The 26,764-nt window shown below is 44.7% G+C and overlaps 1 protein-coding gene across 19 annotated transcripts in view; it reads left to right on the forward strand.

Moving 5' to 3' along the window:
- PDE4DIP (phosphodiesterase 4D interacting protein) overlaps window positions 1-26,764 on the forward strand; it is a 225,903-nt gene that overhangs the window by 175,767 nt on the left and 23,372 nt on the right. For all 19 annotated transcript variants that reach the window (XM_040471481.1, XM_040471488.1, XM_040471485.1 and 16 more), the window contains 9 exons: window positions 8,605-8,693; window positions 13,773-14,005; window positions 17,288-17,723; window positions 18,550-18,742; window positions 20,072-20,188; window positions 21,023-21,497; window positions 23,640-23,875; window positions 24,888-24,939; window positions 25,983-26,206. In XM_040471481.1, coding sequence (XP_040327415.1) covers window positions 8,605-8,693; window positions 13,773-14,005; window positions 17,288-17,723; window positions 18,550-18,742; window positions 20,072-20,188; window positions 21,023-21,497; window positions 23,640-23,875; window positions 24,888-24,939; window positions 25,983-26,206 — 2,055 coding nt within the window. The remainder of the gene's footprint in view (window positions 1-8,604; window positions 8,694-13,772; window positions 14,006-17,287; window positions 17,724-18,549; window positions 18,743-20,071; window positions 20,189-21,022; window positions 21,498-23,639; window positions 23,876-24,887; window positions 24,940-25,982; window positions 26,207-26,764) is intronic.

Genomic DNA, 26,764 nt, shown 5'->3' on the forward strand with positions numbered 1-26,764 from the left:
TCCTTGGGGAACGTTTTAGAAAATTAAGTGATTTTGTGAGAAAGGGTAAATTAAGAGGTTGATTTTGCTACCATAGATGTGGCTAAAATCTGCTACTAATGTCCTGGAATGAGGCTTGCAAACAGTGCTACCTGGAGAGGACTTGCTAGTCTAACAGTTTGTGGGATAATTTGGCATCTTATTAGAGAACTCGACTCTGATGAATTTTATTCTATAACCCATCGACAGATGATGCTGTGATAGGCCACATCATTCACATAATTCTATTAAGCATGATATAAAATGATTCTATTCTCTCTTCAGGAGTACAGACCCTTTATCTTACTGGATTATTTTACCTTTGTCAGGCATTTTCAACATTACAATAATTTAATTTTTTTTTTTTTTGAGCGTGCACGAGGAGGGGAGAGAGGGAGGGGTGGGGGGGAGAATCTTAAGCAGGCTGCATGCTCAGCATGGAGCCCAGCGCTGGGCTCAATCTCACGGATCTCATCAGATCATGACCTGAGCCGAAATCAAGAGTCAGAGGCTGAGCCCCACAAGAACCTTGTGCTTGAATTTAAAAAAAAGAAAAGAAAAAATCTTGAGAGAAAATGAATGAATTACATCCAGGCCATGATTAATTGGAAGCATACAACTTAAATTGAGTAAAATCCATATGGATAGATTTGTTTTTTCTTACATTTTGTTTTTGAATAATAGCAAATATGCAAAGTAATGATGGTAAGAGGTCAGGGTAGATGAAGTCTATAATTTTAGAGCTGTAGAGTTGTAAAGGACCTCCAGGATTTATTTAATGAGTGAAATGGGAGTCCTTTTGATAGATACTTCCCTTAAATGCTTTTCTGTTGCAGGTTTATATTGTTGAAGTCTGATGATTATTAGCGCCTTGTATAAGTCAGCGTTTTTCTGGTGTTTCCTTCCTAGCTGTTTAGCCACGTTATTTTTCTGAAAAGGCACGACTGGGCTTTTTTAATATTGTCAGCCTTTGCCTTGATAGATGCATGCTTCTCCTTAATCTTACCTACCCCTCTCCCACACGCCCTTCTCTTCGCTCACTGTGGACAGCACAGTATTTTTGGTACTTCTACTTCCTTATTCATATTTTTTAAAGATTTGTCCATGTCCTTATGAACAGTAAGAGATCTATAAAGATCCAGAAAATCATGACCTGTACAGGATATTAGATTCTCACCACAAAAGCTTTCCTAGAAGGTTCTTGAGTATATCCTGCTTGTACAGTTTATACCTAAGTGACCTCTGGGCTAGGTGTACATAAAAGACCTTTCCGGGCGCCTGGGTGGCGCAGTCGGTTAAGCGTCCGACTTCAGCCAGGTCACGATCTCGCAGTCTGTGAGTTTGAGCCCCGCGTCAGGCTCTGGGCTGATGGCTCAGAGCCTGGAGCCTGTTTCCGATTCTGTGTCTCCCTCTCTCTCTGCCCCTCCCCCATTCATGCTCTGTCTCTCTCTGTCCCAAAAATAAATAAACGTTGAAAAAAAAAATTAAAAAAAAAAAAAAGACCTTTCACTTTTATGCTAATTTATGCTGATTTGGTATCTGGTCCTGGGGAGTTTGGCTTTAGATTTGAAACAGTTTAAGAAAATTGGATGCTCTGTCTTCCAGTTGAATCTGGGGTCCTCTGACTAGGGAAAGGAGAAGCAGCTCAGACTACACCAAAAATTGTTCCTTCCACTGAGGAATAGAAGTTGACCTACCTACAGTCACTTCCCTTTAGACTATAAACCGTAGAGGGAAAAAAACTTCAATAGTTCTGCTTTCCTTGAGCTAGTATTAGAAAACTCTAGTTCCTGTTTGGTAGGATAAAGTTACTGTTTTTTCTGCTTTCATGATCTTTTTATATGAAAAATTCCTAGAATCTTCACACTGGATGACCCTGAAAAACTCAAGTTGCCTCTTCAACTAGGGCCTCAGCAGTAATTCTCCAGGTCTGCCGCCAGTGACCTGCATGGAAATGTGACAAACTGCCTAGGAAGCTAGGATGAAATATTAGAGACCCATGCCCTTAAAGTCCATCATCCATCTTGGCTCGTAGAAATGGTACCAGAGGTGGAATAAGTGCAATTAGCTTTCTTTTTCAGATACTAACATCCTGTGAAATACAAACATCTCGAGTATTTTCTCTCTTTTCTCTTCAAGTTAAAACTTAGCTTTTCTTCTCCCTTTAGTAGTAAAGAACCATTTTGACTATAGAAAGAGGAGCTAGGAATATGGAGCTTGTGTGGGGTAACCTGGTAATAAGAAATCAGAGGAATGAGTCCATGGGAAAATACATCAGGGTGATTTCTGTAGGATAATAGTTTCCGAGTCTTAAAACATTTTGGAATATGGATTTAAGATACCCTCTCACTAGACATTTTTTTTTTATTTTTTTTTTATTCACTAGACATTTAGAGTAATAACTTTGTTAAGTAATTTTATTATAATTAGAAGACATGTTGCTTTTAAGTAGTCTGAGTGTTGACAAAAGGTAAGTCCTCAACTTCTTTCTTCATAATCACATGAGCCAGGACGAGTTTCCCAAATAAAAATTTTGCTTGTAATTTGCTTCCAGTGGAAGTTGGGTAGTGGTAGGGAATCACAACATGTAGAGTGGACAATGGGAATTTTACCAGGTTTCAAAAAAGAATGATTAAACTTATAAAGTGATGTACTAATTCTTTTGGCATTACTTTCCCTTTAACATATTGTTCAAAGTCAGATTCCAAAATAAATAAATAAATAAAGTCAGATTCCAGAAATAAAAATTTTTATTTATCGTACTGTTTTCCTTTTGCTAAAGCTAGAAGGATAAAATATAGAAAGTTCAGTAAGAAAATGTTTGCTAGGAAATAATATGAAGAATAGGGGTGTTAAGTAGATGAACTAAATTGGCTTCCTTGTTCCCTTTAAAAACTCAGAATTGTCTAGCACATGCATGTAGCTAGCTTTGCCTTTAGTGTAACATTAATATGTAGTGCTTACCTTTTGCAGTTAACAAAATCATTGCTCTAAAATACCAACCTCTCAATCTGTAAACTTTAAGAGCCGTATGTGTGTACAAATATGTTTTATAAATCATGAATTTCTATCTGTTTCCATGAAGTATTCAGTTTGATAATAAAAACAGCTTTACTTTGATCACACAAAATTTTGATCCTAGGGCTGTTGAGAAAAACTGAAGTGATCTCATAACAGTTTAAATGAAGAAGGAAGTGGCATGTTAAACAATCCAATAACTTGGCAGTAGATTATTCACAGGACTATTTTTTCACCAAAACAAGCTGTACGTTTTCCTCTGGAAGTTCATTTATTCATGGCACTGTGCTGTGTTCAACTGTGTTAACATTTGTGCTGAAATGGAGAGTGTACATTTTAAATACGTAAGTGTTAGAATTTAGCTACTTTAGTTGAGACACAGAAAATTGTTACCGATCCAATAAAAGTATCAAAGGCCAAACAGTCACTATTTGGTTTCATTCTTGAGAAGATTTATGAGAAGAAGTAGAGAAAGCTCATGTCTTTTTTTGTTTGTTTCCTTATAGGACAATCAGTCCCTTGATCATTATTATACTAAAATTCCAAGCCAAAGTTAAGGCTCTGGGGTCAGTGAATGCTTTTGTATGTATTTAAAGGAAGGAAGAGGAAGAAACCTGGATTATTCTCTCTCAGGGAAGTGAGACTAAAGAAACAGCATTACGCTTCCCCCAGAAATGTGAAGTGAACTACTTTACCTTAAAAACTCTTTCTTGGCTCCTTGCTGAAGGAGAGCAGTAGCAAGCAGGATGGAGATTTGAGGAACCAGTTGTCATGATGGGTGGTGCTATTCCCACAAATGTTCCGGGAAAAGCCCGCTTCTTGTGTTCTTTGAGGGGGCAAAAAAGAGGCCATGAGCAGGCGGAATTCCTTAATGTTACAGAATTTTAAGTCACTGGAAAATGCTTTCTGAATAAATTACAAGCTGGAAAGCTGCTTGAGAGATGTTGCAGATTAACGACAAAGTTATGTCTTAAAGGGACTTGACCGCAGATGGCAGTTTTCTTTTCTAGCTACTTCTGTTCCAAGATCAGATCCGGAATCTGTCTAGTCCAAGCATTTTCTCAGCAGAAGCTTATGGAGGACTATGTGAAATCTTACAATTTTTTTATGGTTCAGAATGGAATGGATGCAGGTGAAATGGCAGTTTGACAGGAGACCTTTTTTGTCACACAGCATCGTAATATTTAAGTCAGGGATATTTTAGCTGGTTCATGACGTGAACAGGCGAGAGTTCTCGCGGTGAGCACAGGGCAGAGTGCCTAAGAGTGCAAGTGTGATGGCCCAGAGGATCTGGTCTGAGGGCCTGGCACTGAGGTCAACACCACCCCAGGGCTTAGCACCACACGCCTGCCTCTTCTGTATGGTTCTTGCACTTTCCGTCCCCTTCCAAAATCAGATGTGACTCCTGCTATGTTCTGAGTAACTATATGGGAAAGATTTCTCCTTTTCTGTTGGTTGCATATAAATGGCTAAAAGGGGAAACAATAATGACTGTAGAGTAGAATTTGGGGACAACCCAGTTTAGGCTCCTTTACTGAAGAATGAAAATAACACTATATGACCTTTCCCCTAAGGCTTATTCATACATGATGGCGTTGTAAGGCAGTTATAATGTAATAACGATGAGTCCTATTTATAAAAGACCTATTCAAAAGAATGCATCCTACCTTGCTGCAAGTTCTGTTCTTGCGACTCTCCTATGATGCAGAGAGACCAAAAAATATTATTTCAAACCTCCTGTTACGGGAAGCAGATAGAAGTAAGGAAGTGCAGAATAGACTCCATCAAGATCTTCCAGTTAATAACATTAGGTATGAAATTTCTCTCTGCTGATTACATTTATGTTCTGGGGCCACCTTTTTTCAGCCCATGGATCCATGTCAGTTTACCAACAATGATACTAATATTGATTCAAGGCCATATCTATTGGGTACACACTGTATGCCAAGCACTGTTCTAAGCACTTCAAAAGCAGCAAATCCTTTGAAGTTCACTACAATTGTATGGAGTGGATATCACCATTAACCCTAAGGAAGAGGTGAAACAGTTACAGAAAGTTGTGACTTGCCTAAAGTCACATAACTAAGGACAGAAGCAGAAATCTAATCTAGATAATCAGGCTCCAGAGTCCATATTCTTATTAATTATGCCATCCTCAACTTACAGAGTTCCACAAAAATTTTAATTATTGTTTCAGTGATTAAAAGAATACGTATGCATAACAATTAAATTTTCACTTAAGGATTTAAAGTATTTTAGGGGCTTTTATTTCTGTGTACTGTATCAAGCCAGATAGCTGGGAGAAAATACTTTTCTAAACCTAACGGGGAGTTTTAGGTACCACGTCCATTATATATGTGAAATATAGAGAGAAATTTGCAATTTCTCAAATTTCAGAGCCACCATCAAAGCCTCCAATAAAAAAATGTTTAATAAAATTTCTAGTCTAACATATAAAACTTAACCTGGAGATAAAACCTGGAGAAGAAAATTAAATTTGAAGTGACAGACTCTTAGTTTTCAGGGTATGTAAAATAATTAGCAGTATGCTCGTGAATATAAGGTATAGTGCCTTTAAGTTAGAAATTTAGAGCATTCCAAGTTAGTTTGGAAGATAGTATTTTGTTGCATTGTAAAAGCTTAGGAAAGTGTGTTCCCTCACAAAAGAGAAGTTCTTTTATCATCATTGATCGAAAAACAAAAACAAAACAGAAAGAAAGGTGTTTAGGGTAAACTTACAGGGCTCTACGTAGGATAACTTATTCCAATATTTTCTATAAATTTTTTTCACCTTTATTCCAGCCCCCCCCCCACCCAAAGCTTTCAGCATTCTAACTCAAATTGGTAAAAGGCTGAGCAACCATTGAAGTTCCCCCAACGGAGCTAGAGCAGGCTGAGCTAGCTAAGAATAAGAAAAGGAAAACACCTATGTAATGGAATGTTGGGATGAAATGGGCATTCTTACTTTGTCTCCATCTAACTCCTGATGAAGTCAAAACTGTGGTATTCTGTCCCTGAATGAATTAAAGAGAAGATTACCTAAAAGTGCAGATGTGGCATCAGAAAGGCTGACAAAGGTAAGTGGAGGGAAGAAAGTGTGAGATAAAAGCCTTTAAGACCAGGGACAGTCACTTTTTCTGGTCCTCCCTTACCCTACTCCTGGAACCGAGCACAGGAATCCCCTGGGGATGTGAGGCAGCATGGCCATCCAAGCCACCAAGAACAATATGGAAAGGAGGACCTGAACTCTTACAGCTGAGCTTTCTTCAACCACAGGATCATTCTCCGGCCCAAAGCTCAATGTGAAAACTATATTTTCTTAATCTGTCGTTGAGTGGGACATTCCTTCTCTTTGCAGGGAAAAAAAATAAAAGATTCTAATCTCTACTGTGGTACAGGGAATATTTTCCAAAATAAGCATGATAGGATTGGGTTGTCCTCAAGTGAATCAGCATCCCGGATTCAGTGAGTCGCCAAAGCGTAGGGGGCGTGTTCTTCCACAACCAGTATTGTGGATGACACGGTTCTGGGGCTGGTGTGAAAGATGGAGTATTGGAAATGCCTATTGTACACTGTCTGGCAGGGAATCTCCAAAAGTGCTGAGTGGTGGATATACCTCTTTGTAGGTCAGACTTTATGGTACAGGGTACAGGAACTCGGTCCAAAGTTAACGCAACATTCATGGAATGAGTCATAAGATTAAGTTGTTAGGGCAGCATGCTTACTACCTTTTAATACTTTAACGAGATTGGCCTGGGTCGTTGCAAGCACTCTGGCCTGAACTTGCAGATGACAAGAGATGGAATGTAGCTGTGAACTGCTCCTGTTCACCTTATCTGAAGCAAGGGTAGTGAATGGTCACTGTTCGTGCAGAGCCTTTCATCCATGGAGGTCTGAGCTCAGAAGTAGGTTCTTTGGTCTTGGAAGAAGAAACAAAGATCTAATCTGTCACCGGAAGGAATAGTGAGTTGCCTCTGTCTGAAAGTCCAAAGACATGACTTCTTGGCATAGCTCTTGTCAGGACTAGCTGTATAACCATGGACCCACCGTCTAATCTCTTTCAGGCCCAGGTTACTCAGTGGTCAGAAGAGGAGTTTTAATAGGTTGGTTGCGGAGGTGAGAACTAGATCTCAAGCTTCTCTAACTTGGGTAGGTTCTGTAAGACCTGTTCTACAGACCCAGGAAGTATCAGGGTAGATTTTCCTTGGTGTTAAAATGAATTAACCATCATAAATCCTCCATTTTTAGAAGAAATGAGTAATGTGGGCCACAGGTCTTAATCTAAAATTGGATGGACAGTCTCTTATTAGACAGATGTGGAGAGGAGGAAAGGCCCTAGCTCTGTTCTGTCCAATATGGCAGCCACTAGCCATGTATGGCTAGTTGAATTTTATTTTAAGTTAAATTAAAAATTTAGTTCCTCAATCATGCTAGCCACATTGCAAGTGCTCAGTAGCCACATATGTCTGCTGTATTGGGCAGCACGTGCATAGAACTGCAGAAAGTTCTGTTGATCAACACTGTCTAAGACCTTTGCCCAGACCATGAATTTCAGCTACTTGTCCCTTATTGCAAGGCATAGATGTTTGTGTTCTAGGGTGACAGTGTTCATCTTTAAGGAATAAAAGAATGTATTATGGGGCGCCTGGGTGGCTCAGTCTGTTGATCATCCAACTCCTAATTTCTATTCAGGTCATGATCTCAACGTTTGTGAGATTGTGCTCCACTGACAGCATGGAGCCTGCTTGGGATTCTGTCTCTTCCTCTCTCTCTCTCTCTGCTCCTCCCCTGCTTGCGCTCTCTCTCTCTCTCTCTCGCTCTCTCTCTCTCTGTCTAAATAAACTAAAAAAAAAAAAAAAAAGTATTAAAACCCACTTGGACAAAGACGTATAAGAAACCCTTCAGGCAAAAGATGTTGGCATTGAACAAGAGTTTGAGAGAGATAGGGAGGTTAAAAGAAGGAATTAGGAAGCACCCAAATATTTCTGTGCCTTGAGTCTTGACTGGACTTGAGCTTCTGTAGGACACAAAGCCCCTAGAGGGGTGTTCTTCAGAGAGATTGTCACCCCATGCACAACTGATCCCAGAGATGGGAAAGTATGAGAAAAGTCGGGTGCCCTTAATCCCGAGTAAATACAGACCCTCTGAGCACTCATTAGTGGGGGAAAAGATTAGTCATGTTGGGCCCATATCTCAGAAGAGAAAGTCATTACATTGCCAGACTGGCAGGACAGAGAATAATTCAGGCTTTCTGGAAATAGGTGAGAGGGATGATCACCCTGTCTAACAGCCAGCTTCTCAGGTACAGGTCTGTGCAGTCAAAGCCAGAGAAGGTTTTAAGACTTAAGTTGTATGTTAGTCCAATGCTATACTAATAGTGATAGCAAAAAAGGCTTTTCTACACATCTGGCACACTGGTCCTGCCTTCAGCCCTGCTGGCTAGGGGGTCACGCATACGGAGAAAGAAAGAAAGAAATCAGAGGCAGGTGCAAAAAAAGTGTAATTGTAGCTGCTATCTGAAAGCCACCTGTGAAAGGAGTCACCTTTTTCTTCTGGACTCACTTCCAGGTGCAGCTTCAGGGGACGATACTGAAGATGCTAGTACCGAGTTCACCGACAGCATCGAGGAGGAGGCTGCACACAACAGCCACCAGCAGGTAAGTCCAAGTCAGGTTCTGGGTTCCCAGGGTGAAAGGCTCATAGCCCTTTGGGGTCTGGTGGTCTCCTGCAGCTCCTGCGAACCTAAAGTAAGAAGCTATCTTTTACTAAAAACCAGTTTCCAGTCTTCTGCCCCCCCAAGCTTCCCAGCCACCTTGCCAACCCCCGTCCTCACTCCACTTTTCTCTCCAATCTACTTTTATTTTTTATTTTTTACTCCTTCTATCTCTTGCTCCCGCTCCCTGCCCCCTCCTTCCCACCCTTGCTCCCATGTACCATCTATAGCTTTAGCGTCAGAAGAATCTTTACATACAACAAGGCCTTGGACAGTTCCCCTCTTGGGTTTTTGTATCTGAAACACCACAGAAGACAGGGAGTCATCGGAGGGCTGATCGGGGAGGTGCAGGCCTAAGACCTGCTTCAGGAGAGTGCTCTCTGAGAACCTCCGAGAGGATCAGAATGCTTCCAAAGTAGGGATCTGTCCTGGTGAAATCTTGTTGTGCAAAAGAGAAGTCTGTTGGGCGGCCAACAGACCATGCAGGTTGTGACATGCCAGTGACCAGCAGGTGACACTTCAAGAGCAAGCCCCCATCAAACCTCAGAACTTGGTACCCAAGGCCGAAACACTGTTCCCACCAACCATCAGTGAAGGTGTAAACCAGCATGTTCTCAAGCTCAAGAGTTGAATGTCCTGGACCTCAGAGATTAAGTCACCAACAGTGACCCCATGGCACTCACTGGCACTCCTCTGTGTCTCCACCTTGCCCAGTGACATTTAGCAATCACGTCTCCTAGATGGACCATGCCTCTGAGTTGTTGAGGAGAAAGTGGAACATTGGTATCTGTCCTTCTGCAGAAGTAGCTGGGCTTTTCCAGTGATGGCTTCCTTGGAGCTATTAGGAAAACTTCAGGGGAAATGAGGCTTTCTGGGTTGGCCTCTATACCTCCTGTATGAGAAAAAGAGCCCACACGAGCATTCCTCACATCTCACGGAACTTGTCACAGTCTTCGGTTCTTGAGGACATGAGTAGTCCTCAAGTAGGTAGTTGTCTGAGATCCCTCACATCCTCAACACAGTTTCTTTACCTTCCACCAAGCTCCCCTTTTTGTTGCTTGAGCTGTACCTGACCCTCACGTCTCCCTCGAGATCCTGCATGAGTTCCTCTTCTCCTTTTGCTTGAACAGCTTCTTCTGAGTCCCCCTAACCAATGCTTGTGACCTGAATGATGTATACCACTGCCCCTCCAGACAGATTCCTCTGCTTCCCATGCCCTGATGTCCCTGAGGAGCTTTGGGGAGAAAAGGGGGATCTGCAAGATAAGCAGATGTCCACTCTAAGACAGTTCGATTGGGATGTCTGCCGGTCACTGGTGGTTATTGCTGCTGTGGACCCGATTAATTCCAGAATAAGTGAACAAGAGACACAGATGTGAAGAAAGCCAGATTCTGACTAACACGGTCTAACCTATGTGTGGTAGCACAAGCCCGTTGCTCTCATTCTCAGCTGTGGGCAAACTGGTTTGTAGAGTTGTTCTTCCCGAACCTTCCTTCCTATAGCCTAGCACGCAGCAAATGACCAGACCACATTTTGAGGAGGTCAGTTCAACCCTGGAATAAACCTTTACATTGGAGCATGTATATTTCCCTTGCAACGTCTGCCCTATTACTTGGCAGCAATACTTAATAAATTATTAGTTAACAGACATTTAGATTAGGGCTTGACTCATGATAGACAAAGTTTTATACCTGCGGGATGAAGAATGTCTTGGGTAAGCATCATTTTCTTTCCATCACCTGTCCTTGAAAATCTGTCTCCAGTTTGGGGTAGGAGGAACCTTGGTGTATGAAATCATTGTAAATTCACCTCAACTTTTCTGGAGTTTTGAGGGTGTGCCTCTCCTGCTACCAAACAAATAAAGCTTCTTTTGTCATAACTGTTCTGTGTCAAGATTCTCAAAACTGTGTTTGCTGCTTTCCAGGGAAATGGTCCCTTATAATTAGTCTCTGAGTTCCTCCCTGCTGTGTCCTTGGAAGGTAGACTTTACTCAACACCAGGCTACCTTCCTACCTCAGGCATACACATCTTCCCCTAACAAGCACATCCAACTTGGTGTTCCTTCCAAGGCAAGAGCTATCTTTTGGCCACAGCAAGTTGCTTCGTTCTTATTGTTAGACTCACTCACCCCAGGAAGTCTCAGGTCTAGCTATATTGGTAATTTTCCCCAGGTATCTCCCACAAAATCCCATTCTCAAGCAAATGTAAGTCTGTAAATACCTGGGAAGCACCTGTGAAATGAATCAAGCAGTGCCTTCCTTCATTTTAACTTTTGCAGTAGAAAAAAGCGAATCAAGAATCGAGATTCACATGTGACGAAGGAGGAAAAAGTCAGTAGACTTAGTGTGAAGGATGTGAGGAACGATTATTTTGAATGCCCTCCGTGCTGTGTGAGAACTGATTTACATGGTGAGACATAATGTAATTGGGCAAAAAACAACTCATTGCAAACGAGAGGTCAGACATGCATGTAGACTTCTCTGGGGTAAAAGGAAACCCTGCGTACAACAAAGTTTATACCATGGAAGCATTACAACAGATGAGTTAGGAAACGGTGCAGGGTGGTGGAGGAGGAACCTGTTAGATACAACTAACAGTAGGCCTAAAGGATCCATACTGCCACCCTACAGACTGAAAACCCTGGGGGGTTATTTGGGAGAAATATAGAAATATTAACTTTCCATAGATGGGAAAGAAAAACTGTTGAAAAGGCTAGATTCTGAGTCATTTTTTCATGCATTTGTATTCCAATTTTACAGATAAGTTAGCCAAAGTAAGCTCCCTTTAACGTGAAAATAAGAAAACCCAAATTAGCCTGGGAACAAATCGTCTCTCTATTTTCTCATTTTTAAGGGGGAAATTAGACCAGGTGGGCCTTCAGGTCCCTCCTGGTACTGACATTCCTTGGTTCTTAACTTTCTTTTTAAGGAAACTAGGCATATTTCAGTCAGTAGAAGATAACATACATCCAGAAAGGTACTTTAAAAATAGGTGAGACATTACAGGGCGACGTTATTTTCAAGCAGCAGGAACCCTTAAGTTTTAGAAAAGAATAAATGTGCCCATATTCAAAGCCGATGGCAGTGTTTATTGAAGTTAGTTGGAAAGGGTTTATATAGAAAGGTAATATCACATAGTTTAAATGAGGGATTGAGATCCTAAATTTTCAAAAGTGGTTTTTATCCAGTCCCCCTTTCCTGATTTTTGTCCCAAATGCTTGGTGGCACACGCAGAGATAGGCCAGTCTAACTAAGCCCAGCAGCAGACCATAGAAACAAATGCCAGGCTCAGAACCCTAGGAATGCCTAGGAAATGAGCAACTGTGTCCATGCATGTTTCTTCTTTCTTTTCCTTTGCAACCTCAACTGCCATGCTGCTCACCGCCATTGCACATGCACGCTGTGAATCAGCCCCACCCCACACTCACAGCCTAGATTTCACCATGTTCGGTTACCAGCCAAAGTCAATGGCTCTGTGCCAAGCCAAGCAGCTCAATCATTGATCCACTTAAGCTGCTCTGGGCTCTGTTCTGTTCAATATATTTGTGACCTGAATGAAGGTATAAAGCATATGATTAACTCCACAAACCATCCCCGGTCAAGTGGCTACTCCTTCATCTCTGGAGATGCACAGCAAATATTTTGAGGACTTTGACCCTTGAGAAATGATTCTGTATAGCCACAATGAATTTACAAGTGACAAGTGTAAGTCACACTATTGACACACATAGAGGAAACAACATGACCCAGAAACAGCTGTGGGAGAGAGGTGGGAAACTGGGAGATAACAATAGACCTGAAGCTGAGTAGAATCCCAGAGTGCAGTCACAGAGAGGAAAATGAAGCAGCATGACATTGGGATGTATTAATATTGGACAAATGTACAAGAAATCCTTGCACTAAAATAGTCATACACTGAGTAGGTTGTCATACTCGGGTTTTGGTTTCTACACTTTTAAAAACCTAGGGAAAACTGGAGAGGAACAATAAGAAAGCCTTCACGTTAAAACAATTCTCCTTTGAGGAAAAACCATATAACCTGCTTGAGTTGACACACTGAAGAGTAACTTCAAAAAGATCCTCAAAAAACAGAAAGTTGTTGGGGTGCCTGGGTGACTCAATCAGTGGAGCGTCTGACTTTGGCTCAGGGCATGATCTCGCGGTTCATGGGTTCAAGCCCCGCGTTGGGCTCTGTGCTGACAGCTCAGAGCCTGGAGCCTGCTTTGGATTCTGTGTCTCCCTCTCTCTCTCTGCCCTTCCCCTGCTCATGCTCTGTCTTTCTGCCTCTCAAACGTAAATGAACATTAAAAAAAATTTTTTTTTAAATAGAAAGGTGTGCTGAAATTATTTCCACCTTGTTTTCTTCTCACGAGCTTAGATTTGTAGAGAGTTTGGCTGGCAGCATCAGCACCAGGATAATAGCACATGACATTGGCTGCTGGGCAGGTGGCCTCACCAACTTCTCGGTTGTTGGAGGGCGTGGTTCTCCTGCTGCTCGTGAAATTAAACTTCTGTTTTACCTGTAGCTGAGTGCTTTCCGTCTTAGTCATCCTTTTTAGAGTCTTAGGTACAGACATGGCCTTCGGCTTTGAGTGCTGGTGTCTCAAGCTGTGCTCTTTGCAGTTGAGGACTCCAATGTTGGGAAGTCAGGGAAGCTTCCTGACTTGTGAGAAGACTCTCCTCGCTCTGTCCCATGGGGAGGGAACAATCACAGCATCCACGCTCTCCAGTCCTGTTTACACCTCATGTGTTGGCATTTGCTTTTATTTATGAAGTGCTTGTGTCTTTTCCTCACCTACCTCTGGATGCTGCTCTTCCTGCCCATGGCAGTAATTCTCCCCACTCTCCTGGTGTCTTCCCCACCCAAACCAGTGCCCAGGACCCTTATGGCTGAGGAAGTCCTTAGGGGGAGCTTGTTTTAGGGTCGTCTTTTTTGTTCCCACCAAGGGCTGCCTTTGCAATCTGATGTTCCTTTGGGATCCCCCTTCATGACCTAACTTCTTTAAATTATGCTTTCCTTTCAGCTCATCAAGGTGGCTTTGGAGAAAAGCCTGGCAGCTGCAGAGACCCAGAACCTATGTCTTCCCCCTCCTTCCTCGACAGGAGGGGATGGTAACAGGGGTCTTCAGGAGGAAATGCTCCACCTGAGGGCTGAGATCCACCAGCACTTAGAGGAGAAAAGAAGAGCTGAGGGGGAACTGAAAGAGCTAAAGGCTCAAATTGAGGAAGCAGGATTCTCCTCTGTGGCCCACATCAGGTAGGACACCCCCCAGAGAAGGAGAGCCTGTGGTGGAGAGGCCACCAGAGCCAAGGAGCTCACCTTGCTGCAGCCAGGCATTTGTGCTTAGGGCTTTTGGGCCCACAGCAAGCTCCATGCACGAATGGCTCAAATTCTTTATGGAAAAGTTAATAATATTGGTTAATAGTGATTATCAATAATTACCATTCAAATTATTTAAATGTGGTCTTAATTCGATATAATAATGCCCATTATTAGCCATACAGTCACAAGTGAAAACCTCCCAGTTGTATGACAGGCATTGCTCTTTGGAACTGACTGGATCATATGAGAAATCTCCTGCTACCCACGATGCTTCACTATTACATGCAGGGCAGAATGGTCTGTGGAGGAGAGTTTATACAGGGGGCCCCTTCATCCCCACGCAGCTCTCCCTCAGCAGTGTAAATCCTTAAATCATGGAATAGCAATTTTAATCATCTCTGCTGTTTTGTTAGCTTTACAAAAGTGGCAGATAGCTGATTCACTGGCTAGATGGGCCACTCTGTTTTTAATGGTGTTTTTTCAAAAGATGCTCCAGTATCGTACCAATGATGTACGGCTAATCCTTTCATTCATTCACCCCTGAGGGTCATAATCCTCATGTCCTATTGTTTAGAACACAGCGGTGTAAATCTAATTCATGTCCTACTGTTTTCCCTATTATGTGCCACTTAAACGTCCCTGAGTCCTCAAATGATATTAGTGCTGAAGAGGACCTTGGCATCTAGATTAATCCTTATTTCATAGCCAAGGAAACTCCTGTCTAAAAAGTTCTAGTAACTTGCTCAAAGTTGCATAATAGTCCATGGCTAGACCCCTGCCTTCCAATTTTTAATATCTGAGCCTTTTCTTCTATGTTGTATACTTTGCCAAACAATTTTGGAAATATTCTTGTGAGCATCCTTCATGCTGGTTCTTTTACTCTGAATTATTATGATATTTATTTCTACTTAAGTGAAAGCATACTTTTTTTCAGTTTTTGGTTTTTTTTAATTTTTTAATTTATTTAATGTTTTTATTTATTTTTGAGACAGAGACAGAACATGAGCAGGGGAGGGGCAGAGAGAGAGGAGACACAGAATCCGAAGCAGGCTCCAGGCTCTGAGCTGTCAGCACAGAGCCCGATGCGGGGCTCGAACTCATGGACTGTGAGATCATGACCTGAGCCAAAGTCAGACGCTTAACTGACTGAGCCACCCAGGCACCCCTGTTTATTTTTTTAAAGTAAGCTCTCTGCCCAATGTGGGGCTTGAACTCACAACCTCGAGATCAAGAGACGCACCCTCTACCGACTGAGCCAGCCAGCTGCCCCAAACATAACTTTTCTCTAGCCTTTTTTATATGTAAACTTGGTTAAGCTCATGGGTAAGAACAGTACATCTCTTTTGATACTACAGCTGAATATACACTCAAACCACATGTCAATACCTTCATGGATTATTTTCTTTTTTTCCCTGGAGTTACTAACCTGAAACTCTGGTTTAGTTCTTCACCCAACCTTAAGAATCACAGATACTGTAGAAGCTAGGATCTATCCATCTTTTGAGACTTCATCAGTTACTATCATGAAAACAAAGGAATTTTCCCCCAAAACATGAAGCTATAACATAATATCAAGCATTGTTTTCCATACTATACATGCATTCCCTTCTCTCCCTCTTACACCTCTGTTTTGGCAAAAGCCCTATCCCCCTTCTTCTCCATTGAGGAAACTGTCTCCTGGAGAGCCTGTCTGATTCCTATGTCCTAAAGAATTCTCTTCCTTGATTCTCACTAGACAAGCCCTGCTCTTGATTCCAAGACTTCAGGATTCTAAGAAACCTAGTCGAGGGGGGTTAACCAACTGCTAATCCTTCTGGGTGTGAATTACTTGTTTCCTTTGCCCCTTCTAGTCAGTGGTTCTCAATTTAGTGTGCTTAAGAATCACCTGCAGAACTTAAGTAAAAAGTAGATTGATAGGCCTTAGCTCTAAAGTTTTGGGTGTTTTTTTTTTTTTTTTTTTTTAGCAAGCACCTCATAGGATTCTATGTTAGTGTTTTTCAGGTTTGCAGCTAGTACAGCAGGATTAAATGACTTCTCTGTTTCAGACCCTGAGTTAACCATACCATATATGCAATTTCATTTCAGCATCCAATTACTTCAGTAGGTATGAGTGATCCTTATTTTATGCAAAAGGAAACTGAGGCTCAAAGAGGTTAAGCAAAATGTCTATTTAAATGCATTGCCTTGCTAAAGCCATGTTTTTTTATTGCTTCCATCCAACCCTGCTGAAGGGTTTAGTGTGAAGAAAGGATGGGGCCTAGAATGTCTTAGTGAAAATTAGTTGTTTATCTGTTTTATTTCTTCCATAAATATGAATGTTGTCTGTGGCAGGCACTGTAGAGGCTCTGGGGATACAGAGTGAACAGGACAGAAAGAGTCCCCACCCTCCTAAAGATGATCTATCACAAGAGTCAGGCATAACGCAAATAATTACAGAAGTACATTTGAGGGGCACCTGGATGGTTCAGTCGGTAAAGTGTCCAACTTTGGCTCAGGTCATGATCTCACGGTCCGTGGGTTCAAGCCCCCCATCAGGCTCTGTGCTAACAGCTCAGAGCCTGAAGCCTGCTTCAGTTTCTGTGTTTCCCTCTCTCTCTGCCCCTCCCCTGCTCACACTCTGCCTGTTTCTCTCCCTCAAAAATAAACATTTTTAAAAAAATTTTTTTAAAGAAGTACATTTGGTTGCAGTTCTGACTAATATTATTTATTTCGTGTTTTCCTAGGTCCCCATCTCTCATCCAGTGGTTGGAAACTGATGATAATTAATAGATAATTAATAATAAATTTGCCCTTGGCAAGGTCTTTCTTTCTTTCTTTCTTTCTTTCTTTCTTTCTTTCTTTCTTTCTCTTTCTCTTTCTCTTTCTTTCTCTTTCTTTTCTTTCTTTTCTTTCTTTTCTTTCTTTTCTTAACCTTGTTTATTCCAGAGGCCACTTAAAAATAGGAGGGCTCCACGACATGGGTAAAGACGGAGTGTGTTAAGCCCAAGGCTTTTAGTAATTGTGTTGCCACCAAAGAGCAGTGGTAGTGTGGGCAAGGTTCGCTCTCTTCCTGAGCCTTGGTTCCCTTGTCTACGGTATAAGGGAGCAGCTGTAGGCCTCTGAGGTGGCTTCACGCTTTGGGATGTCTCTGCGTCTCTGCTGGACTGAGACGGGGGGTGCTGTCGGGACCTGAGGCAGAGACCAGAAGCAGCCCCTGACTGTGTGTGCTTTCTGCAGGAATGCCATGCTGAGCCTTTGCCTTGAGAATGCAGAGCTGAAAGAGCAGATAGGAGAAGCAATGTCTGACGGATGGGAGATAGAGGAAGACAAGGAGAAGGGCGAGGTGACGCTGGGAACTGTGGCAACCAAGGGGGGTCTGAATGAGAGTAGCCTTCAGGCTGAGTTCAGAAAGCTCCAGGGAAAACTGAAGAATGCCCACAGCATCATCAGCCTCCTCAAAGAGCAGCTGGTGCTGAGCAGCAGGGACAGGGACAGTCCACTTAGTCCAGAGCTCCTCGTGCGCCTGGCCCAGGAGATCGACAGGATGAATGCAGAGCCGGGCTGTTTTCCTGAGAAGTCCCGATGCCAAGAAGAGGAGCACGTGACCACGAAGCCCTGCCCCAGGCCCCAGAGCCTCAACCTTGGGGCTGCCCTCGCAGGGGCTGCCGATCAAGTAAGTGTGGAAATAGATGGAATGAAAGACCCTTGGAGAAGGGCTGGAGGCAACACTTCCGTCCTGTGGGTCAGGAGGGACTGAGGGAAGGGCAGCTTTGCACCACGAGCAGCAGCAATGTTCCTCACGCATTCAGCCTTTAGAAAGGCTTTTACAACATCATCTCATAAACATTACTTGAGTAATTAATTTCTCATACGTATTTCTGGAGTGCTTACTTTTCCAGATAACACAGTAGGCATTGGCAGCAGGCAGTAGGAGCTGGTCTCTGCCCTTTTAGTACTCAGAACAGTGGGGAGGGAAGGCGCGGAACAGATTATTTCATAGGATGCGGTCTAGGGATGCCTGGAGTTAAGGCAGCCCAGACAAGTGGTGTGTAATGACATCTCTCCCTTATCACTGCCAGTTTCGTCACAGCTCATCACAGGTGTCTGCTCCTGAGGCTCAGGAGGGGCTAGTGGGGTCCTCTTAAGGGGAGGGGCTTTGCTGAGGGTTCAGTAAATGGAGAATGTAGAGGATTCTGAGAGCAGGGAGAGACGAGCAGAGGTTTCTACCCCTTCTCCTTCTAACCATTGCATGAACATTCGCGCAGAGCTCCCAGTAGACTCTACTGGCGACGTGCTATGCGCTGTAGACACAGAGATGAATGAAACATTATCCCAGGTCTGCGGGAGCTCGGTCAGGAAAGCAAGCAACTGCCAGTGGCATGAGGCACGCTGTGACAGACCCAAGCAGAGAGTCCACAAGGCTCAGAAGGGGCAGCGGCAGTTGCTGCACAGTGCGTGACCTCAGACCACCCTGGTCCCTGTGCTGGCTCTTTTCACAGCTGGATAACCAGCCCCAGGCCAGAGACCCCGGGCCTCAGTCAGAATGTGGCCTTCCTGGATCCACCAAGCACCTGCGCTCCCAGCTGGCACAATGCAGACAGCGCTATCAGGATCTCCAGGAGAAGCTGCTGATCTCCGAAGCCACAGTCTTTGCCCAGGCCAATCAGCTGGAGAAATACCGAGTCATGCTTAGTAAGTCTTAGGCCCATAGTCACCAAGGCGTCTGTCTTCTCCCGGAGGAGCTGTGTGCTCTGCAGACTTCACTTTTCTTCCCCAGACTCGAAACCAGTGTCATCCTGACCCCTGCCCTAGAACTGTGGAAGGTAGACATGTAACTTCAGTCTGCACGTGGCAGAGAAGAATAAAGAACAAAGCAAGTTGCAGTGAGCATTTAGGGAGGAAATGGGCTAACATCTAGGTTTGCTGATTTTTTAATGTTTATTTTTGAGAGAGAGAGCAAGAGTATGTGTGCATGAGCGGGGGAGGAGCTGAGAGAGAGGGGGACAGAGAATCTGAAGTGGGCCCTGTGCTGACAGCAGAGAGTCCGATGTAGGGCTCGAAGTCACGAGCCGTGAGATCACGACCTGAGCTGAAGTTGGGACACTCAACTGACTGAGCCACCCAGGTGCCCCTAGATTTGCTGATTTTTGGTATAGTCAGCAAAATGTCTTACCTCGCTCAACATAAACTGATAGTTTCTCTCCTTCTCTTGGCACCAAATCATATTCTTCAAAAATACATCATCATCTTTGGTCTAGAATCCATGTATCCAGGGGTGCCTGGGTGGCTCAGCCAGTTGGACATCCAGCTTTGGCTCAAGTCACGACCTCATGATTCATGGGTCCAAGCCCTGCATTGGGCTCTGTGGTGACAGCTCAGAGTCTGGAGCCTGCTTCAGATTCTGTGTCTCCCTTCCCCTGCCCCTCCCCCATCCATTCTCTGTCTCTCTCTCAAAAATGAATAAACATTAAAAAAAATTAGAGTCTTTCTGATAGAACTTCCTGCAGTGATACAAATGTTCTGTATCTACATCACATCTGCTTAGGAGTCATGCTCATTCAACTTGGGAAATTTCATTTAATGTTAATTAATCTAATATGAAGTCGTCCCATGTGACTAGTAGCAGTCTTACTGAACAGTGAGGATTTAGATGCTTTAGGACTGTATATTAGTTCAGCTCCATTCATGTATTTACTGAACCTCTGTGGGTAAAGCACTTGCTAGTTTCACTGGGGCTTCTAAGGATGATAATATACAATGCCCAACTTAGAGATGTCTGGTCCCTACAAAGCCTCAGTTGTTGTAGGTGAAATCATTGGCAGCAGACATAGGCTCAACCCCGTGGAAGGAAGTCCTGCCTGGAGTGGGTGGTCTCTTCTCCCACTTGAGTCCAAAGAAGCACCCATCCCACTCTGGCCCTGACCTCCTACCCCCTGAGGGCTAGGGCGTGTGCCACTGAGGTTGAGGGTGTATGTGGGAAATTCAGATCCTCTGTAACACCCTCTGTCTCTTCCCGAGCAGGTGAATCCCTGGTGAAGCAGGACAGCAAGCAGGTGCAGGTGGACCTCCAGGATCTGGGCTATGAGACATGTGGCCGGAGCGAGAATGAGGCCGAGCGGGAGGAGAGCACCAGTCCTGGTAGGAGCATGAGGGCGGGGCTTACCTGTCCACCCACATCTGGGAGATGTTGGCCTGTCCCACCCCTGATGGGCTGAGGTTGGGGGTGGTGTTGAGGACTGAAGGGGACACAGGACCAGAGAGGGACAGGAGAGTCTGGCAGAGAACTCTTGCCCCAAATGAGGCTGAGCATGAGTTTGAATTTCTATAATTAGTTTTCAACATACTGCTGTTAATTAAAAGGAAAAAAAAAGTTCCATCCAACAGATTATTAGAAAAAGCTTACTTTAAAAATTTTTTTTTCAACGTTTTTATTTATTTATGGGACAGACAGAGACAGAGCATGAACGGGGAAAGGGCAGAGAGAGAGGGAGACACAGAATCGGAAACAGGCTCCAGGCTCTGAGCCATCAGCCCAGAGCCTGACGCGGGGCTCGAACTCACGGACCGTGAGATCGTGACCTGGCTGAAGTCGGACGCTTAACCGACTGCGCCACCCAGGCGCCCCAAAAAAGCTTACTTTTTAATGAAAAGACAAGATGAGCTGTTGGGGACGTGCTAACCCTAAGTTTAAAAAATTGTCCACAATAAAAGTGCTTTGACTGTAGGCACACCCACCAAACAGAAATCGTGAAGAGAAGAAAAATGCTCAGTACAACAGAAGGTGACCAGACCTGACCTGCAGGGCCGTTGGGTGGGTAAAAAATACGGTGTTTGAATGCTAGGAGAGTGCAGGGCCGAATAAAGTTCTGCTTCAACTTTTGCTCTAGTAATGATTAGCCCAGCCACAGAGCGGTTTTCAGCTGCCACAGGATGTGCAGCTCTTCTCAGGAAGATGTCTTTGTCTTTTCTCAGAGTGCGAGGAGCACCTGATGGGCTCACTGCTGGCCAGCCCCCCTGGGAAAAAGCCCTTGGAGAGCCATCGAGGGAAGCAGGAGTTCCAGGCGTGTGGAAAGTCAGAAGACATCTCTGTCCTCCATAAGGACATCAGAGACCTGAAGACCCAGCTGCAGAACGCCAACAAGATCATTCAGAACCTCAAGAGCCGGGTGCGGTCCCTCTCAGTGACAAGCGATTATTCATCTAGTCTGGAGAGACCTCGAAAGCTGAAGGCCGTTGGCGCCCTCGAGGAATCCTCCCCTCATAGTGTCACTGACGAGGATGAGGGGTGGCTGTCCGATGGCACTGGGGCTTTCTACCCCCCAGGGCTTCAGGCTAAAAAGGATCTGGAGAGTCTGATCCAGAGAGTGTCCCAGCTAGAGGCCCAGCTCCCGAAAACTGGAGCGGAAGGGAAGCTGGCCGAGGAGCTGAGGTCAGCCTCGTGGCCTGGGTAAGGAGGGCACTCTTTGGACCCTTGTTTAACTGATGCTGGCTAAGTTTGTGTTTGAGGCTGGGTAGCCTGGGCGGGTGGAAGAGAGAACCAGTCGGGGCAATCAGCAGAGCACCTGTTAACAGGCTAGGCCTAGATCTGAAGGAAGGACAGGTGGGCCCTGCTGGGAGACAGCAGCTCTCCGGCATTTCATCTCAGGATCCTGTTAGTAAAGTGACAGGATATGTGGTGTAGTAGTAAGACCGGCGTCAGACTCCCTGGGTTCGAATCCTAGCTCTGGCACTTTCTAGCCATACCACTTACTTGGACTTTCTGGGGCTACTTCTTTTTCTTTTCTTAAAAAAAATTTTTTTTTTTAGTGGTTTTTTTTTAGTGGTTTTTTAGTGGTATACAGAGAGACAGAGAGACAGAGCACAAGCATGGGAGGGGCTGAGAGACAGGGAAACACAGAATCTGAAGCAGGCTCCAGGCTCTGAGCTGTCAGCACAAAGTCTGGGCTTACTTCTTTACCTATTAAATGAGGATAGTAAGAGAACCTATCTCAAAGCCTGGTTGTTAGGTTTAAAAGAATTAGTACAGGGGTGCTTGGGTGGCTCAGTCAGTTGGGCCTCCGACTCTTGGTTTCAGCTCAGGGCATGATTTCACAGTTCGTGAGTTCAAGCTCCATGTTGAGCTCTGCACTGGCGGCTCAGAGCCTGCTTGAGAGAGATTCTGTCTCTCCCTCTGTCTACCCCTTCCCCACTTGTACACACACACACATACACACATACACACTCTCTCTCTCTCTCTCAAAAATAAGTGAGTAAACATTTGAAAAACAGAATTAGTAGAAGCACTTATAATTACATAACACATACTAAGTCCTCAATACTATTTACCAGAACTATTATTGGTATTGGTACTTTGTGTTGAAAACACTGGGTAAACTTCCATCTCGGTATCTGTCCTTGCTATCTGCACTGAGTGTCAAACCACTTGAAAAGCTTAGTGGCCTCAAACAATAGTTTATGTGGATTGGGCTCAGCAGGGTGGTTTTCACTGGGGGCATCTCTCATGCAGTTGCCATCAGATGGTGGCTGGGGCTGGAGTCATCTGAAAGTCCTGAGTGGGCTGGGCGTGGCTTCTTCAATCACACATCTAGTGATTCGGTGCTCCTTGGCTTCTCTCTTTCTCCATGTGGCTTCTTGTCTTCTGGGGTCTTTCTTCCTGGTGGTGGCCTCTCATAGTATGGTGGTCTCGGGGTAGTTGCCCTTCTGCATGGCAGCTGGCTTCCAACAGACCGGAAATGGTCATTGCCAGGACAGTTAAGAGCTAGGCTTGGCACCGTATCACTTCCACTATAGTATCTTGGTCATAGTGGTCACAGAGCTTGCCCACATTTAAGGAGGTGGAGAATAGCCTCTACCTGCTAATGAAAGAAGAGGCAAAGGCATGTTGCCAGACACTGTGTGGAACCGGAACTTGTGTAATGGCCATCTGTAGATGGTCTTTGAAACAGAAGGCATGAAAGATTCCACCCAGACTCAGGACTAAGTCATTCTAATCACTGAATTTATTTTTTAGTATTTATTGGGTATCTATTTAGTGTTTATTGAGTATCAACTGTGAGTCTACACTCTACTAGTCCTGGAAGCAGTATAAACTTTGGCACTGTCTTGACCTTAGAACTTAGGATCTGTTTGGACATACAACTAATATGTATAAAACAGTGTCAGAACAATGGCATACTAAGTTGTTGTCGTCATTTGTCAGAGCAGGATTTACTCTTAAATACCATCTTTGAGGGGCGCCTGGGTGGCTCAGTCGGTTAGGCATCCGACTTCGGCTCAGGTCATGATCTCACAGTTCGTGAGTTCGAGCCCTGCATCGGGCTCTAGTGCTGACAGCTCAGAGCCTGGAGCCTGCTTCACATTCTGTGTCTCCCTCTCTCTCTGCCCCTTTCCTGCTCATGCTGTATCTCTCTCTGTCTCAAAAATAAAATAAACATTAAAAATTTTTTTTAAAAAGTACCATCTTTGGTTTATGTGCCAGAATTCAGCTTGTGGGAGCTCCTTAGAGATATTCTCACAGAAATCTCTACAGAGGCCCCAGGATTTAATATTCACTCTTTTTCATTCTTTTTCCTCTTCTCTCCTGCATTAGGAAATATGATTCCCTGATTCAGGATCAGGCCCGAGAACTATCCTACCTACGCCAGAAGATAAGAGAAGGGAGAGGTATCTGTTATCTTCTCACCCAGCATGCAAAAGATACAGTAAAATCTTTTGAGGACCTTCTTAGGAGCAATGACATTGACTACTACCTGGGGCAGAGCTTCAGGGAGCAACTTGCCCAAGGAAGCCAGCTGACAGAGAGGCTTACCAGCAAACTCAGCACCAGTAAGTTGGCCACAGGGCTTTGGCACACTCTCAGTCACTCCCACAGCCTTTTAACCCATGTCCTGCTTCCACTTCCTTTCCTGGGGCCATTACAGGATCAGAACTGGTTGGTGGGGGGGCATTGAGGTGGAACACATCTCAATGGGTTGGAGAGGCCATGATTGCAACTGCAGAAACTTGAGCACTGGTGGCAAGTGACCTTTAGGGAAGTAGGCTGTGTCCACCCAGTGCTAAGCAGGCTGTGTCCACCCAGTGCTAAGAGATCGGAGGACTTCATCATACTGAAAAGAGCCTGACCTGAGAATTGCAAGACCCACGCTGTGGCCCAGATGCTGCCATTAACTTGCTTTGGGCAATGGCTTAGCCTTTCAGTGTCTCTGTTTCTTTGTTTATTGCATGGTATCATACATGAGTATAATTCAAATATAGATAAAGCACCTTGCCCTTTGGACATGGTCTAGGCACCAAATGTCATAGTGCAAAGGCTGGGAATATTGGTTATTATTGGAGCCCTTTACTTCAAAAAAATTTCCTGAGAGCACCCAAGGGAATATAGCAGGATCAGTCTTGGGGGCCAATCATCCAGATGCTGGTGGCAGGTACAGAGGTGGGACAGGGCTATCTGTCATCTCCTCAGAGCAAGAGTGGGTTCTACATGAATGCTATGATGGGACACAAAGCATACATCTGGGAATCCATCTATGGCAGGCTTGGAAGTTAGAATGTTCCAGAGAGAAGCTGGGCAAGTGCCTTTTAAACTTCTCTGCATTGATTTAGGGCAGAGGAAGTCACGATGCTGATACCAGGTCGGGGAGGTCTGCCTGGTGAGCTCAGGAGAGCCTACAGGTCTCCCCTCTGAGGGCACAATCTGAAGCCTCTCCGAGCAATCCTCCTAAGCATCCTGGACATGCACAGAGGAGTCACCATTCTGTACCCACAGAGGCTCCTCCTGTAATGGGGGAAGTGGGACCTGTTTAATTTCTTACCATTTCTTTCTGAATTTGGCTTGCAGAAGATCACAAAAGTGAGAAAGATCAAGCTGGACTCGAACCGCTGGCTCTCAGGTAATTTGAGATAGGATCTGGTGAAGGAATCAGGAACAAGGCCCAGGGGGTCCAGGGTGAGTGCAGCTTCACAAATCAGGGGGCGGGAAATGCTGGTTGTAATGACTTCATTCATTCATGAAACATCTTACTGTTGTGCTTAGCCTAAGTCTTTACTCTCTTTTGATATAATTCTGTTGATTTCCATTTGCATCTTTATTCTCCAGACCCAGAGTCAGACTGACCCAAAAGTAAACTAACCAGGTTTCAGGGGCCCTTAGCACTCCGAAGCCCCTCCCCGGCTCTCCCCCTGTGTGTTTAAAGACGAGATGTGCAGTGCTGAGTTGGCTTACCCCGAGTTGAGTTGACAGCTAGCTTGATAACCGTCCAATCTCCTCAGGGGAAAAAAAAAAAGAATCAAAGAATCCATTCATAGGGGAAAGGCCTAGATGTTGCAGATCCCTGCGAGGCTACAGTGCCTTAGGAACCAGTTTTCAACAAGTCACTGCATATAGTCTTAAAATGTATGGTAAAATATGGACTCAAAATCCATTGTAGCCACTAGTTCAGGCCCCTTTGTGTCAGAAGTGTGCTTTGAGACCACATAGTGCTTTTTAAGATACGTGTGGTGAAAAATAAAGTGTTTTATTTTTGTTTTCACACATATGTGCTGTACCCTCAACCAACGAGATGATTCCACTTACACTGCTCTTGGTTGCCAATGGCAATGCTTACCTCCAATTGCTGTGCTTCTCTTCTTGGAGACTGGTAACCAACAGGTGTCAGCCCACAGCTCCGCTTGGGCCACATTTGGAGCAGCAGTGCCTTAGAGGGGTGGCCGAGTGTCTGCCAGTCCCCAGAGTATCACGCGGCCAGTGCAGTGGGTGGCTGTTGTTCCTCCACCCCCTCACCCCACCTATCCTCTGCTCCTAATCAGAGATGGGTTATTTCACTGGTTCTTTGCAGGAATGGTTCCCTTGACTTCTGTGGCTTTCCCATGTGCCTTCATCAGGACTAGCTGGTCCGTTGACCTCGGCTTCACCTCTTGTTGCTTCACCCCACAGGCTCAGCAGGGAGCTTCAGGAGAAGGAGAAGGTGATTGAAGTCCTGCAGGCCAAGCTGGATGCCCGGTCCCTCACGCCCTGCAGCAGCCACGCCTTGTCAGACCCCCAGCGCTCTCCCAGCAGCTCCTCCTTCCTGTCTGATGAGCTGGAGGCCTGCTCTGACATGGACGTAGCCAGCGAGTACACACATTACGAAGAGAAGAAGGCTCCGCCCGGTCACTCAGGTAGCCTCCACTTTCTGAGTGGTACCGCTTTTACCTAGTCTGAGAGGAGACGTCCATAACCAGGACTTATAAATCCACCTTGGTGTGTATCGGGCTGAACATGGCTGTGGGACCAAGCGCCAAGCATAGGCCCCAGTGGCTCAGGATCTTTGCTCTGCTCATGACTCTGGAGTTGTCACTGGGTCTCCACTTGATGTGCATGCTGGTGGACCCAAGGTGAACCACAGTGGGAAGAGGGAGAGGATCCTGGCAGACTTTTCTTCCCCACTGTCTCTTGAGCATGGGCTGTCTGACTGACCTCCCTCTTAAAATGGGATATCTCATCCCTCCTGCAGTGATCTTGCTAGCTGCATTTCCTGAACGGTACCCCCCGAGTATCTGTCAGTGTTCACAGATGCTGTCGGGCCTGCCTGGTATTTTGGGAGGCGCCATTTTCATGGTCTGGGCCCCACTTTCACCTCTAAGGCAGCCTGCCTCACTAAGGCAGCTATCTGCAAGCAAGAAAATGAACGCTGCACACAGGGCTTGTGCTTGGTGCTTTCCCAGAAAGCAAGGCTC

This window comes from Herpailurus yagouaroundi, unplaced genomic scaffold (genome assembly GCF_014898765.1).
Source record: "Herpailurus yagouaroundi ecotype Mexico unplaced genomic scaffold, PumYag 77, whole genome shotgun sequence".
Lineage (NCBI taxonomy): Eukaryota > Metazoa > Chordata > Mammalia > Carnivora > Felidae > Herpailurus > Herpailurus yagouaroundi.